The sequence below is a fragment of the Hydractinia symbiolongicarpus genome, chromosome 6 (assembly GCF_029227915.1).
Source record: "Hydractinia symbiolongicarpus strain clone_291-10 chromosome 6, HSymV2.1, whole genome shotgun sequence".
Taxonomy (NCBI): domain Eukaryota; kingdom Metazoa; phylum Cnidaria; class Hydrozoa; order Anthoathecata; family Hydractiniidae; genus Hydractinia; species Hydractinia symbiolongicarpus.
In genome coordinates, this window is record NC_079880.1 from 8,468,702 (window position 1) to 8,485,386 (window position 16,685).

Here is a 16,685-nt window from a genome sequence, read left to right on the forward strand (position 1 = left end):
TTCCTCCAAGGCATAACAATAGAATGGATGTATTCTAAATTAGCCATTTTTCGCTTGCCGTGCGTATATCATTATATTCGTTGCCAAAGAGAAAGCTTCACGGGACATTTGGGAAGATAACACCTGTATAGCTAAGAAATTATCTTAGCTAAGTATTACTAAAGATAAAAGTATAAACAATTTCTTCGGTCTAATAGCTTAAAGTAAAACGGTACGTAGTTTTTAAAACATCTATTACATTTCAATATCTACTGATATTTTACTTAAAATAATGGATGTTTGCTGGTTATCTGTCCGCCACTAGCAACTTAAACAAAAAGACGACTGACCAAGAGACGGCATTTTTACGTCATATGTTACGTCATGTTTACCGCGGTCGGTTTGAAATGATGTTTATGTATAACAGAAGTGTAGAAAAGAAGTTTAGTATTAAGCATTAAAATGTTTAATGTCCAGAGATGTCACTTGCAGTGCATGATGAAAATCAAATCGATGACGTCATATTGCTTCTTCTTTATTACATAAACAGTTTTGATAATTCTGACTTCTCATGCTTGCAGTTTGATCATTTTGAGCATTCAGGAAATAAAGGTAGCGCATAAAACTACTTCTTTCATGAAATTAAATTCCCGCAAATTGATATTTTTAAAATCTCGTTTTCAACAAAATCTGGAAATAGTCATTGTGTCCATGGTAATTCTTAAATTTTCGACCGCACGTTATTAATAGAAATAAGTTTTTCTTTCGCTGACATTGTGCAGCTGCGGAGGTGGAGAGTACAGTTATCAGTCAGTGATTTCCTACACAGGTTCTGAGATCTCTTACTTGATGTAAGGTGGAAATAGAGATGACGATTCTTTTGATGAATTTGATCGAAATGTCTACAGAAATATTTGGTGAACAATCATAAAATTGTGCCAAAATAAATACAATAAATATGCAAATATGTAACATTAATTAACCATTCGCGAAAATAAATTCTCGCGAAATTTATTAACACTATTTATACGCGAAATTTAATTCTCGCTACTCAGTTTTTGATATGCATAACGCTTATAAGCATACTTAAGCTCAAATTTCTCTGAAACTAGGTATAATGCTATGCATACCTTGAAGCTCAGAACATACCTTAAAAACCAAAAATTTCGGCTTGTAAAAAAGGTTTGAACGAGAGTTCGGAAATAAGCATATTGCTTTCAGGATCAAATTGGAAAACTTTTAAGTATACTGAGCCTCAGCCCAAATCAACTGTGTGCTTTTAAAAAAAATAAGTGTAATTATTTTCATTTACGAAATCGCGAAACTAAATCTGGTGGAAATTTATTGCATTAAGGTAATTCCAAATTTTGGTCTGTTAGTGAATTCAGTGATGTAACTTTTTATGATTTCACATATGTACTATACCATTACCACATTACCACTTTCTCTAGTTCCAAGCTTGTAAAAAAGGCTGCACCAACATAGCATCCGAACAAAATAACTCATTTTGTAGATTCGTTCACAACATAGGAAGATTCCTAAGACCAGCCACAAAAAAAATATATATGTATATATAACTTCCTACGGCGTTTTTATACTAAATAACTTTGGAAAAGAAAATAGTACGTTTCCTTTGTCGTCTTGACAACGGTGTAAAATTATTCCCTTAAATTCCTATGTGCCGAAAAGCTCACCTAAATTTTTTTCCACGTTACCGTCCTAGGTGCTCCCGTCCTGTTTACTGCAGTTCGTTAATCTTTATGAGTGGAGCGTTAATAGGAAAATATTAGTCAAGTGGAGTGTATTAATCGAGTGTCTAATAGAAAGGGGAATTCATTTAGGTATTTTCTCACTTGTTTAGATCAAAGAGTGTAAAGAGCTTTAATTTTCAGAATCAAACCGTTCAATTCGTTCAAGATATTCTTCATCATTTAACAAGGTAAGTTTTTTCTGATGTGTCTAAAAACAGCCTTGTTTGATGCTGATTTTTTATAGAGGGTAAGCGCAGGTACAAAGGTGACTAGGGGACACGGTTGAAAGTGCTAAAAGATATTGGAACTCTCCAAAATATTTGAAATAGTGTAAGCTCTACTTAGTTTGTGTTCCACAAGATGCGATAATATGAAGTTTTTTTTTTTAGTCCAAAGTTGAGAGCATCGTTTATTGTATTCGCTGAAAGAGCAAATACTATCATGCCACTGACTCAAAGTAGGTACGTAGTAAGTTGAATTAAAGAAGACAAACCTCGACAATTGGACCTTAACTATATCGTACATAAATAAGTGATACCTATTTCTGCAATCCAGTTTTTTTCGGAAGGTTTATGGGTGTATGATGTACAAAGTTGACATATATGATCCATTTTAGAACTGATATTGCTGTTGGGATAGAGAAACTAAAGAAAGTAACCACTAGAGGAAGAACTTATTTAGAGTTTGGTTTGGATATTGTAAGTATCTTAAACGTATGCGCATGATCCTAATGTTTTGTGTAGCGCTTTACGCAAATTAGAAACGTTTACTGCCAGAAACGGCAGCCGAGAAATATCGCCATGCAAAAAATAACTAAAATCGTCAGTGAGCAATGTTTCGCAGCCGACTGTATGCAAACTCGCCACTTTTACGCACTCGTAAATTAGTTACACAGGGTTTAAAATATCATAGTCATGCTGACTTCAGCAACAATTTAAGTGTTTGGATCTACCAAATGACCTAAGTCTTAAATCTACTCTGAACATTTGCCAAGTGAACCTTATAAATTTAAATTGCGTGAATCTTAATACAATAATAACCGATTACCCCGGGCTGTACCGTAAAATATAGCCCGAGGTCTAAGTGCCGACCGAGCTTGCGAGGTAGGTGCATTGAATGAGGGCGATATTTTCGGTACAGCACATGGTAATCGGTCATTATTGTATTTGTTAACCTTCTAAGTTAGATAAAAATATAAAACAAGAAGCCCTGGAGTCTCTAAGAATTTCCGCGCGCTACCAAAATATTTGATGAAAACCTGCTAATTCGTTGTGTTATTGTGCCAAACATTCGAAGGGGTTTGGTGCATGAACCTCTGAAGATAAAGCACACCAGTGACAATATATCTCACAACAAACGCAAACAAAACGAAACGTGTCATAATAAACTCACATTTTAATAGAAATTGCCAACAAAAAATACAGCCTATCATTCATGGTTGAAAGTCTTGCGATTGAAACGTTTATGGTCTTAAACGGCATTACTTGACAAAAAATCAAAATTTTGATGTGACCATCATTTTCAGCATACATACTTTTTTTATTAAATGTGTCAATTTTTGTCGAAAATAAAGCAATTTTAATTTTTGGATAAATTTTGACCTGAAATGACATTTAGGTGACAAAAAATCAAACTTTTGTACCATCATCATTTTCAGCATACTTTATTTGTTAACTGTGCCAGGTTTAGCCGAAAATAAAGTAGTTTTAACTTTTGGACCAATTTTGGCCTAAAATGACATTTAAGGTGGCAAAAAACCAAAATTTTGATGTCACCATCATGTTCACCATACTTTTTTTGTTAATTGTGCCAAAATTTGTCAAAAATAAAGTAGTTTTAATTTTTGGAACAATTTTGGCCTAAAATGACATTTAGGTAAGAAGAAATCAAAATTTTGATGTCACCAACATGTTCAGCATACTTTACTTGTTACTGTTCCAAATTTTGTTGAAAATAAAGTAGTTCTAATTTTTGGACCAATTTTGGCCTAAAATGACATTTAAGTGACAAAAATCAAAATTATTATGTCACCATTATGTTCAGCATACTTTTTTTGTTAACTGTGCCAAATTTTGTCGAAAACAAATACCAATTTTGGCCTGAAGCGTCAATTCTAGACTTCACAGTAGTTAAGGAGCTTGGGTACGAAGTTTACATCTGTGACGGACCAACGTGAAATCCCAGGGTCGATCTTTTCCCAAAAATGCTCCGAAAGAAAAAAACGACGGTTCTAAAGAATTTCCTACGCCTTCGGGCGCGGAAATTCAATAAGAATTTTAGTTTAGTGTTCTTATAATAATACAATTCATTACTTTTGTTAACACTCGAGGTCAAAATTCGAAACAGTCCTATCTAAAAAAAAACATTCTATTTGGAATTCAAAAGTCCCTAAAGAATAAAACTTTGTAAACAAAACATTACGATGTTCGACACGTACAAAATAAATGTGTAAAGTTGAATGCGCAGCTAAAATATAGTGACAACGAATATTGAAGTAATTTTTTTACCTAGCTAGGTAGCCAAGATAAACAAGCTTTTATAATTGACTCGGCAACCACAAAGCTAAAGGAACGAATCCGAAAATGAGAGGAGATGTATTTTTTATAATTCCGTCGCCCTGTTTTTAGTATTTTTGATAAAATTGGATATCAGATCATCGTTTTTTTATGGACAATGTAGCTAGTAACTAGCCATGTTGAAGAAGCATCCAGACGAAATGTTGGTGAATCTGGTTATTTTAACTGTTAAACTTGACATTGTTTTGTTTCTATCCTATGAAAATGTTTTTATCGATAAATGTATTGTATGAGTTACATATGTAATCATTTCCAAGGCTTCTTAAATATTTTTTTTTCGTGCTTATTTACATTTTAAACTACCAGTTTTCTTGACGACGGGCAATACCGCAAAATATTGGCCCGTCGTCAAGAGCGCTAAGCTAATCAGAAAGCCTAAAATCCCGTTTTGCCCGCTTGAAAAATCTAGACGGTTAGCAAAATATAGAAATAACTCACGTAATTCTAGGTGGAAGAACTTCAAAATTAGCTGTCTAGTCTCATATAACATATTTTGACCAAGATAGCAGGCGCTACATTCAATATCAAACCAATGATGCTTCTGATGAAAAACTAAATACGCAATCGCGTCAACAAAAACTCACGAACACAGTTGTCTTTTCTTACTCGGACGCCCGTATTTCAAAAATAGGTTAATGATAATAATTTGGCTTTTGTGCCCGAAATTTTCAATTACCGAAATTTTCAATAAATCGTTTTACGGTGAGACCACAATGTCTCACATTAAAACGATCACACGTCTCAGAGTATGAAAAGTTTACTAATATGTATGAAAAAGAAAAAGAAGGAAATACGAAACACCATAATGACCAACTTCGATCCCAGGACCAGTTGTCTCTTTTCGCTTATCGGACGGCGAGACGAACATTGTCAGACCAATCAACGAGGTTGCATATTGACGTAATTAATGAAATGCAGTTCTATAAGGACTGTAGGTTAAGTTTTTTTTGCTAAATTTTATCAATGTTGCAACAAAATTTTGTACTTTCTTTTACAGGCATTGCGTCAGATCAAACAGGAAGAAGGTGAGATAAACATATTGAGGATATTTTTACAGTAAATGCAACCGTTAATTTTGTTATACTAGTTTGTTATCCTGGTCGTTTCTGTAGTCGATAAGGCCTGTGGAGAAATCCATTCAGGCAGAAGAACGATAAAAAAATTAATTTTTTAGGTGTTTCGCTGACAGGAAGCTATTCTAGCTGAGCGTGTGAAGAGTTAGTTTACTCTAACTGCAAGAGAATTACGCCTTATTTACAACTAATTTAGGGACGTTAACTGCCAGTTTTGTGTTCATATTGACAGATGGTGAATTGAGCGAAAAAAACTCCTTTTCAAAGGTGAGAACTCTGATGTTAGTAAATCTCTGCAAGGAGTCGTATATATACGAATAAGATGTTTGTACTGTACTCTTTAAAGAAAGTTGAGTCAAGTGATAAATCACCCTCGTCCCCAGAGTTTTTTGCTTTGTTGATATGAAAGAGACTAAAAACCTGGGCACGAGGGTGTTGATAAAGTTATCCCAAATAAGCATCCATCTTTTTACTGTCGTTTTCATTATTATTTGTTTAGGCGGATACAGTCCGAAGTTTGGGTGCAGAAATATTTGCCATTGGTGTAAACAACTACAAGCTTTCACAGGTAATTTCTCCCATGCAAAATCTGAAACTTTATTGTCCTAAAAGATTTGCGAAAAATATCTGTTTTATGTTTAGTTGAAGCAGCTAGCTAACAAACCGTCAACCGACTACGTATTTACTGCAAAAAATTATAAAAGTCTTACTTCCATTACAAACAAGGTGTGTCAGCATTTGTCAACCTCATTCCCAGGACATTTTGCCTTTGTTAATTTCAGCGGTTCCAGGGTCCTTGCCTAGGAACTTTTGCCTTTTTGACATCGAGGCCAGCAAGTAAGCACTAGCGGCTTTGGTATAGGCAACAAACACTGGGGACGGGGATGTTTGCTTACCCGATTATTTAAAGTTATATCATGTCCCAATCTCTAAAGCTTTATTCATACACAATAAGAGATAATATTCTTCCTTCTAGATTGTTGATAAAGCATGCATAGAGGTGACCAGTATTGAGCCTGATAGTGTGTGCGTAGGAGGTGAGTGAATCAAGAGTCAACTCTTCTGCATCTTCCCCAACATTTGCTATTTATGTTATTTAGACATATGTTTTTAGAAAATTATGATGTCACATTAACTGGAAGAGGTTTTAAGAGACGCTACGACGCTAATAAAATCATTTGTAACTTTAAACTAAATGAAACGCAAAACCACGGTAAGTAAGTTTAAAAGAATAACCTTCTGCGCCAAAACAGACTACTCGCCGAGTCTATAAAATTACTCGCTGTCCCCCCAATTTCTACATGATTATTCAGTTACTTTGGATTTAAGAAGAAGTAAATTTACACCCGTTTGGCTAAAATCACCTTTCAAATAAGCTTGCTCTTACAACCTCGACCCTAGGACCTGTTGTTTCTTTTTGCATATCGGACGGTGCAGCGCCAATGAGAGACAAAAGCCCTGGAAACAAGGTCGCTTGTTCTTACACATTAGCTACAGACTAAGGTGGGTTTTTTTTATCCTTAGTAACGAAACCAACGCATGTAACAGATACACAATTGAAATGCTCAGGATTCGTCATCGACACAATCGGAAGGTAAAAAAAAAAAATGTTTTTTTGTCTTTTTTTGTTAGCTGTTTCGCTTACCCCAAGGGTATCTCTGTTCCTAAACCGCTCTAATCGCATCATAAGTCTATACTGCCTTATAAACACCGTTGCTCTCCTCGCCACAAAGTTTATCTTGCATTACTAAGCTCTAGAGATAGGAAAAGGCGGATGTTAGGACAGACCCCGTTAGCACTTTACCATTCCACGTCAATTTATAGATCATCCACGTCAAATCAACGATAGAGGAGTCGATAAAATCCATGTGCACTTTACCACTTTACGTTAAATAAGCGGGCATGCTCTATAATATCCGCCCCAACCCCCCAACCCCCGCCGTGTCCCCCGGGCCCCCTCCCCATGGGTCCCCCACCCACCCTCATCTGTCGTGCCTTATAATTTATAGTGTTATGTGTGTCTATAATGTCCTCTAGCCAGTGTGGTAAAACCATCTGTCAATCAAACGCTTATAACAATAGGATTTTACATATTTTACATACCAGAAAGTTGTTTACATAAGAAAAAAGTTAAAACGAAAGTAGCCGTTGCTAAGGATATTTGGTATGTAAGGAATGCATTGTTTCTCTATTGTTATTCTGGCTTGATTGACATTTAATTGACGTCATTCTTTATCTAAACAAATACCATATGAAATAACCTGTTGTCATAACAATCACAAGAGCGATCTTCTCATCTTCGTGTGTAGGAGGAGTATCTTTGTGGTAAGGTGCAGTAATGTGTTTATCTGTAGTATCCACGTGGTGTACGGTGATGTGTTTATCAGGATGATCGGGTGTTACAGGCTTCTTTTTAGTTATCTTATGCGATTCGGTAACATTGACCTTTCGATTGATACCAATGGTAAGATCTTCACCCGATATCAAAATCTTGTTGCTGTAACCTACCACCCCTGTCTTAATTCTGAGATTCATGTCACTAGGTAACATATAAATACCTTGTCCAACCGAATAATCAACCTTACTTGAAGCGTAGTTTAACGTATCCTGATAACGTTTAATGTCCTCCTGAATATCAACCCTACGGTTAACAATGTCTTCAAGGTTATTCATAAAAACTCTTTGGGCGGTCAGAGCACTTGAATCATTACCAAGGATGGAGGAGCGTGCCGAGGCCTGAGAACTAAGAACAAGATAGGCATAGGCCCTAACACTGCTTGAGATCTTCACAAGGCCCGTTTTTGTAAATCCATCGGATTTTTCCACAATCCACCGCGTCATGGAGTCGTTAGTGAAATAACTCAACCCGGGAGTTGGATAGTCTTTACGTATTTTTTGATATGAAGTGAAAAAGTACTGACCTCTGTATTTCATGGGGTTGGAATCAACATCATACTCACCACAGATTTTTAGAAATTCCTCATTTGAATAAGGATTATCATATTGATTAAAACTATCCTCAAAGGGTAGAGGTGTCTGTAGGCGCTTAATGATTCGTCTAATGTGATAATACACATGAAAACGATATATTGACCTGACCATAGATCTACCATCCTTCAGGTGTTCGGAACTTACCCCACAGGCACTTGAAGCACACCAAGTGGCGAAATTTAGCTGGGTTTGCCATAGTCTAAAAGGTTGATCATTCCAAATTCTCATACGTTGCGCGTTATGACTAAGTTCATAATTGGTAAAAATATTAGGAAAGGAAGCGGGGAAAGAGCCACTTTCAGACACAATAATGGCCTGTTTGTACAGATCCCTAGCGCCCAATATTTGAAGATCCCGCCCTCCATTTGGCTTATATGCCGCATTCGGATTATATCTGAAAATATCATCCATTCTTTGATTTAAATATATTAACTATCTCTAATATAATAATGTATATCACAATAAAGGACGTAAATAGCGAGAAGAAAATCTATTTGTATCAACCGATAGACAACTCACATGGTACAAAGGAGGTTGCGATCGTGGAGACGTTTTCAGATAATGTCACATATGTAGCTACAGCTCCAATAGATATACCCTTGGCCGATGGAGTTACCACGGTTAGGTTACAACAGGGTCAGCACTACACGGGTAGGGAGTTGAATTCAATCGTGAGAGGTGATGTAAAATCAACACAACTAGCTAGAAACTCTAAGTTGAGTAAAATATTCAATATGGAGGGTGTAACGGAACTACATTTTAATCTTAATGAATTGGATAACTCGTTAAATCTTAAAGATGGTGAATATAGCAACAACCTGATGACATATCATATATCCGAGTATGGTGGTGATTTTACATATATTGAACCGAAAAATCCGCAATATAAGAAACTAAAGAAAGGTTTACTTCAATCACTTACCATGAGAGTCACAGGTCAGGATGGTAAGGTGTTATGGGGTGGTATGAAGACAACAGTTACCATTCACATAAGAGATACGGCGTACAGATGATACCGTAGCATTAACCGAATTAAAGTAAAATAAAATAAAAGTAATATGGAATAGCATGGAATACGGGAAAAAGTTAAACCCAGAGCGTTCACTTAGGATCGCACATGGCGTAAAAGGAACGCATCAAAAAGTAATTGTCACTCACAACCCAAGTGAGATTGATCAGAACCAGTTACTCCTGATTAGGTTCCCTAATTTAGGTAACGATGATGTCATTGTTCCTGGTACTTCGAAAATAAGTTTCGACATTGATCTCGAATCAAAAGTCGACACGAAGAGAACATTGGTCTCTAACATAGGGAGGGCAATTGTTAAAAAGTTGGCCATCAAGTTCGAGGGTACCGAGATTCTGAGCATTGATGACTTTGATCTTTTCGGGTGCTACAGAGATTTATGGTTAACCAAGTCTGAAAAAAGAAATGCAATAAGACAAGGTATCATCTTTGATGAAGGGTGTACAGAAAACTGTATGAAACTGAGAGTTGGAGCCGCGGATAAAGACGCATCGGAGGTAGCGGACAAAGCTATTTATGATGCATACAAAAACAAGTTCACCATACCACTAGATTTTGAAATGTTAGATAGCACGATCCCATATTATCAGGCTGGATTAGGTAATAGGCTGTGTTATGAGATAACATTCAACAATTATGACAGGGTAGTATTATCAACACCAACCAAACCTTCCGGTGCCGCATCGGCACCCGCGCCGGATGCTAAATACAAAATCTCCAACATATCTCTCGAATATGAGATTGTGACACAACCCACACTCGCCAGATTCATCTCAAATGAATACCAAAACATGGCCGTGCTCTATGACAGATTTCTTAGACATAGACAAATTAGGGTGGATAAGTCGGACACAACATGGAATTGGTCGTTCAATACACCGTGCAAGTCTTTGAAGGGTATATTGGTTCTGTTTGAGGAAGAGAAATCTTACAAACGAGATACAGGTAGGTTCTACAATCCTAAGATCAAAAAGGTATCCGCCATAGTTGAGGGTAAGCCTAACCAACTTTTCGCTCAGGGGATGCAACCGTTTGAGCATTATGGTGAAATATGCAAGTATTTTGCAGAGGGTAAACAAAGGGATGGCAACGCCGGTGAAATACAAAAACATCTGCAACTACATGATGTGAAGGTCGCGGACTACCTAACCACGAAATATGCCCTATGGCTGGATTTCAGAACCATAGATGAAAACTCACTGCACGGGACCGGCCGCCGGATTGAAAATGCGAGCGAGGGCATCACACTGCAAGTTGAAAAGACGGCCGAAACCGCGGGATCCTTAAACGCCTACATATATCTAATCATGGATGCTCAATTAAATATTCAAAACGGTGAAATTATGGATGTACTATATTAAGATGGACTACATGAAAGATCCTCACACGGCATTATTCGTCGGTCCCACGGGCTGCGGAAAATCCCAACGCGTTGTAAAACTGCTAGAGAGCGTGTACTACAACCACTTCGATTTCATTGTGATTATATGTCCAACATTAAGATGGAACAAGACATATATGGGGAGTAACTGGTTCTGGAGGGATAGATATGTGATTCTAATTGAGCCCATGGGCATGTTGTATGAATGGATCCAAAAGATGACGGATTTCTGTGCCGGATACAAAACATTATTCCTGATCGACGACATCATCGCGGATGAGAAACTGGACAAAAAGAGGCAACCGCTTCTGGAGCTGGCCATCAGCGGTCGACATCGAAACCACTCCATGTGGCTACTCACACAATCATACACCGCGATACCGAAGAACTTACGAAGGCAGGCAAAAATGTTATATGTGTGGTATCCGAAGGACAGGGATGATCTCGCAACCATCCACAAAGAGAACGATGTCATTGAATCATCGGAGATACAGAAGGTTAAGGAAAGGCTGAAAGATGGCAAATATACACATTTAGTCATGAGGATGGAATCTCCACGAACTCACGTGATTTGCTAGAATGGGCATTTTTTGTTACAAGACTCTTGTAACAAATCTATAGGAAAACTACAGTACTATCCTACAATACCATGATAGAATATATAAATTTCATATTACTGGTGACAGCCGTGGCGCTATTGCTGGTATTGGTTAGTTTTTGCCTTTTTTGTATTAAAAAATACCTATCGCTATTGAAAATGGCTGAAAACGCAATTGGCAACATAATTTTTATCGATGAACAGGATGCCCGGGATGATGGGAAGAGACAAAAATTGCTCGAGTGTGTGCTGACCGGAAATAGTAAGTTATATCTTGGTAAGATGTATACGGAGGCGGAGATCCAGAAGCTCAAGAATGATGAGGTGGATAAACTGTTCACCATATACGAGGCTAAACTATCCGGTCAAATGGTAAAGTCTTTGGGACAGTCAATAATCCACATGTACTCCATGGGCGCCTGTACAGCTCTCGGTATAAAAAATCAAAAAGCTCTGAGTGATGACCTGGAGAATGATCCTTTCTTAAACTCGGCACTCCAAAGGTTCACATGTGATCTATATTATAAGTTCGGATCACTACTATCACCAATCAGTGTAGGTTTAATAACAGGTAGGCATTATATCGCGGGAAAAAATTTAAACAATATCGATACGGATACTAAAGATGTCGGATACTCCAGTTCAGGTGACAACGAAGAACCCTAAAAAGGTTGAGGCCGGTAAGAGGCTGGCCGAATACAACCGTAAAAAGAGGGAGGATTATAAAAGATTGCTCATGGCACAGACGGAGGTACAGTCGGCACCTCAGACACAAACCCAGCCGGCACCTCAGACACACTCGGCACCTCAGACACACTCAGCACCTCAGACACAGTTGGAGGATCCTAAGGATATTGTCATTGAGGATTCTGTGACAGACGGCCCCAAACACGGCGGAGTGAACTACACAATAATGGGTGGTGGTGTGATAGTTATGCTACTAATTGGAGCGTTGGTGGTCTATAAAAATAAGGACAAAAATATTAAGGTGAAGGGTACCCCACCAAGTAACTCGGGTAATAAAAAAACTATGAGAAAAAGTAAGCTTGAAATGGAATAAAGGGATAATATCGCGATACTATAATCTTGAAGTAAATATAAGACATGTATAAGAAAAGTATAGTCAACGATATTTATAAAGCATCGGTCGTATGCGTTTTCGCTGTGGGCTATTCAATGCTCGGAAAAAAGGTATTAAAAATGACACCACCCTCAATTCAGAAGTTTGACCTGGAAGATACCGGAAAGCTTGTAGCCATAGTCGCCGCAAGTGAAATGACAAGAGAATATCTGGTTAAGCAGAAAATTATACCCGAAACTATAAATATATAATGTTGCGAATACTGGAATGGTTGGTCTGGGTTTTATATCGACGTAAGAAAGTTGAGAGTATTTTACCCAAGGTGGAATACACGGATATCGAGGTCATAGACGACTCTGATGTCATAGACTCCGAGGCTATCGTATTAAAATAACGCCACTATATTATACCGGATTATATAAACATGGCTTCAATTGCAATGATGTTGGGAGGTGCCTTCGCGAACGCTTTGGCCTTCACCGGATCAAGCTACCTCTTTTCAAGTTTATCAAAGGATAGGATAGATAAGGAACGGAAGCGGCATGATCTAGCCATAGAACAACTGCAGAAGGCTCAGGTTATATGGCAACGTAAAAGACAGGAGAGGGTTGACTTTATCAATAAGCAGCTCAGACTTGAGAAGAAGGCCGAGGGTAAATTCACGGAGCTGGATGACGCGATGCGGGAATATAAAAAAGTATTTGGAGGATCACCTCTCACAGATATTCCGCGCAGGCCCGTATTGAGCGACTTTTATACACCCAGCAATGGCCAGCATGAACGGGAATTGGCATTTATCGCGCTAAGCATGATCGGTGTCGGGGGTGCCGTGTGGTATTTCGAAAAATAGTACTATGCCGCGGGTATTATGTTACATGTGTCATGTAACATATATTCGGAATAGCTAACGCTTTGTAACCATGTAGGTGTATATCAGACCTCCGATTCCAACTATCAAAGCCCACAGGTTTTGACTCAACCAACCGACGGCTTCCTTTGCTCTATTTAGGATCCACGATACGATGGATCCAATTATACCGGGCAGTGATGCGGCTGCGGCACCGGCTAATCTATCCAGGAGAGATCCCAGCGCGTTCAGCTTGTTCTTTATCCATTCCCTCGCACCACCTTCGGTTTTTTCATGATTTTTTGTATTACCGGTGGATGACCCCCCACCCCCTGGTGTCAAAGTTTCAACTAGAAGGCCGATAACCATACCAAATGCCGTTAGTACACTGACGATGGTGATACCCTGCTCACGGAATAGCGTTCGTATCTTTTCACCCAATGTAGTTTCTTTGTCAAGTACTTTGGTAATCGTCTCCCTGATGCTTTTTATTTGACTGTTAAGTTTACCTTTTAGAATATCGATAATCTCTTGCCGGCCTTTCAACTCATTTTGCAAACCTTTCAACCTTTCTTTCGCTTCATTTTGTTGTTCCTCGGTCATATTTGGTGTGTTTTCCATCTCTTCCAACTTGTTTTTTTCTCTGTCAATATGCTGTTCGAGCTGAACCTTTTTTGCAACTTCATCCTGAAGACTTCCTCTTATGTTTCTCAATGATCTATCCAATCCTAGCAATTCACGCATAGGATATTCAAATAGATCACCGGTCTGGGTTGCTTCATGGTCTACAGATTGTTGTTTGACCAATGAAATTAAATCTTCCGCACTGTTCACAACATCTCCAGACATGGTTTCTAATTCTATATCGGTCGCATTCTCTATTTTATCCGGTGACGGTAGTCTCTCTTCTATTTTGTTTAGCCTAGCGGCCTGTCGGGGGGTTATACTACCTTTCGGTATATCGAACCCCAAACCGCGCAGCCTTTTCTTGCCCAATAGATCTGCAATGGTACCGGTAGACCTTAGAGATCCACCATTTGTCAGAGGTCTGTTATCACCCTTGTAGTATAATTCACGACCACGAGACTCAAACAGATCGGTATGTATCACGCTCGAGTTCTCGTTTGGATACATAGTTAGTAGCTTCTCATAGAGCGATTTAACCAGCTCACTGGTAACTCTGGAGCGCAGAGAGGTTTCTCCACCGAATGATGTCTCCTCATCGGGAGTATGTATCTGTACTCGTGTGCGTTCCCTCGGTACCAGAGGTGTGGAGTCATCGGTACCCTCGTCGGGTTGACCATGGTCACCAAACGGATCAATATCAATGTCCGCCATTATTTTATTTTATTTAAAGGATAGTTTTTTCCTAATATAATAGAAATGGCAGAGAGTTCTAGTACCAGAGAAGAAACTTTTAAAACGGATATATCCAATTCCCAGCTTGAGGAGTTGGTGAAATTACGAGGCAAGTTCCAAGACAGGACGCACGAACACGGAGGATCTCTGATCATATGGTCGATTCTGGAGGGATTATCCGGAACCGCAGCAATTACCGGCTCGATAGCGACCGCGGTGACCATTATTAGAAATTTGGGCGGTACCCATGGAAATTACATGTGGAATTCGGGTATGTGTCTATTGGGCTCGGCTTCCTATGCGGTTACCGCCCAATATGTTAGGACATATCGGGAGAAACTTATCAAATTAAGAGCCGCATATCGCGTTGTACAAAATGCCATCGATGTTTTCGATAAAACGCTACTCTGGCACACTCGGATCTGTAGAGCCGATTTTGAGAATTTGTGTGATACGTATCATAGAACTCTCAAGGATCTGGATAAACTGGATATAGGTTATTTAGAGTAAAGTTTTTTTCTTTGTAGTAACCACACAATGGCAGAGATTTATCCGAAGCTACCCACGGCTCCCGAGTATTCGAGCGAGCAGGACAAGTTTAATACTAATACTGTGAACTCTCAACTTGGGGAGCTTAGAAAATTACGTGATAAGTTCAATACAAAATATGAGAAATATAACAAGACGCTGCACAGACTGGTGCTTTTAAATGCCAGCGCCACGGCCCTAACCGTCGCTTCGGGCATAGGTTCGGTGGTAACCGGTGCCACGCTCATCGGAATCCCCGCTTCCGTGGGATTGGGAGCCGTAGCACTGTCCGGAACCATTTTCACGGGCTCCGTCATGGCACTGATTAAAAGATATCGGAGCAAACTTGACAAGGTCATGAAATTATATGATGTTGCGACGTCCGCCATCGCCGTGTTTGAAAACTCCGTCTCGCGGGCTCTGAATAATGACGACATTAGTCACATTGAATTTCAAACCCTGAGCGGTATATACTACGAAGCTCTGAACAAGATGACGAAAACCGACAGAAAGATGGAGAGCGAAACTCGCAACCAGTTTGAAAAAGTCTAATGGACGAGGTTCAAAGCCTCAGAAGGACCGTAAATCAAGGTTAGTGATGTGCGCATGTACACCGCTCGCATATTTCGTGTGGTACGATAAAAATTAATATTAAGGCGGTTTGTGACATTATGCGGCGCGATCGTCCCCCCAAGACTGAGCCATAGCGGCCCTATCTGCCGACCGACCCGCGCGATCCCCGGCATCATCTTTACCTGTTTCTGGCAAAGATATCGTCCCCTTTTTTCACCAACCTTGCACATAATCAGGAGGTAATTCTGTATCTTCGGGTATTAACATCAATTCCTCTTTTACAAAAGCCCGTACAGGTCCGTCTTGAACATAGTACATTACACGTTTACCAGGTTGCGCTATTACCTCACGCAATCTATATGTGTTTTTCGACCATATTCTATCGGTTGCCCGTCTCCGCCCATCATCATGCTCTTCACCGGGTTGTAGTAGATATCTATACGGGCCATCTTTTGGTAATTCTACTTCGGGTGGATAATTCTCTCGTTTAGCAAGAGGCACCTCTTTCATTATAATAGCATCTTTTGGTTTCATACCAATCATCTGCGTCTTTGTATCGTTTAGCCTATCAATCAGTTTATACAGATGCTTAACCCATGTAGATGATACCTTTTCCGAATCATTCAGTTCTTGGGCATCTTGTATTTTGAATAAATTTTCGGCAAGTATCTTGTTCAACGCCTCAACAAAAGCTGTGTGCGTATGCTTATATTTTGTAGTCGCTCTTTTAATTTCAACCTTATGCTTCTCCAACAGCTTTGATACATCTGCCTTGAATTCTGAACCGTTATCACATTGGAAAGTTTTCGGATAAGTTAATGGTCCTGCCTTGTAGATGTCCTCAATCATAGCGGCAACCTCTTTGGCTTTCTTAGTCCTCAAAGGTCGGGCTACCTTGTATCTGGAAGCAGCATCGATTCC

The 16,685-nt window shown here is 39.0% G+C and overlaps 1 protein-coding gene across 1 annotated transcript in view; it reads left to right on the forward strand.

Moving 5' to 3' along the window:
• The window catches only part of LOC130647924 (anthrax toxin receptor 1-like), a 35,582-nt gene that overhangs the window by 3,105 nt on the left and 15,792 nt on the right, over nt 1–16,685 (forward strand). Inside the window, exons 2-11 of the mRNA XM_057453930.1 lie at nt 1,841–1,918; nt 2,120–2,191; nt 2,347–2,428; nt 5,304–5,331; nt 5,576–5,646; nt 5,879–5,947; nt 6,022–6,105; nt 6,356–6,416; nt 6,494–6,592; nt 6,904–6,973. Of these exons, the coding sequence (XP_057309913.1) occupies nt 1,841–1,918; nt 2,120–2,191; nt 2,347–2,428; nt 5,304–5,331; nt 5,576–5,646; nt 5,879–5,947; nt 6,022–6,105; nt 6,356–6,416; nt 6,494–6,592; nt 6,904–6,973 (714 nt within the window). The remainder of the gene's footprint in view (nt 1–1,840; nt 1,919–2,119; nt 2,192–2,346; nt 2,429–5,303; nt 5,332–5,575; nt 5,647–5,878; nt 5,948–6,021; nt 6,106–6,355; nt 6,417–6,493; nt 6,593–6,903; nt 6,974–16,685) is intronic.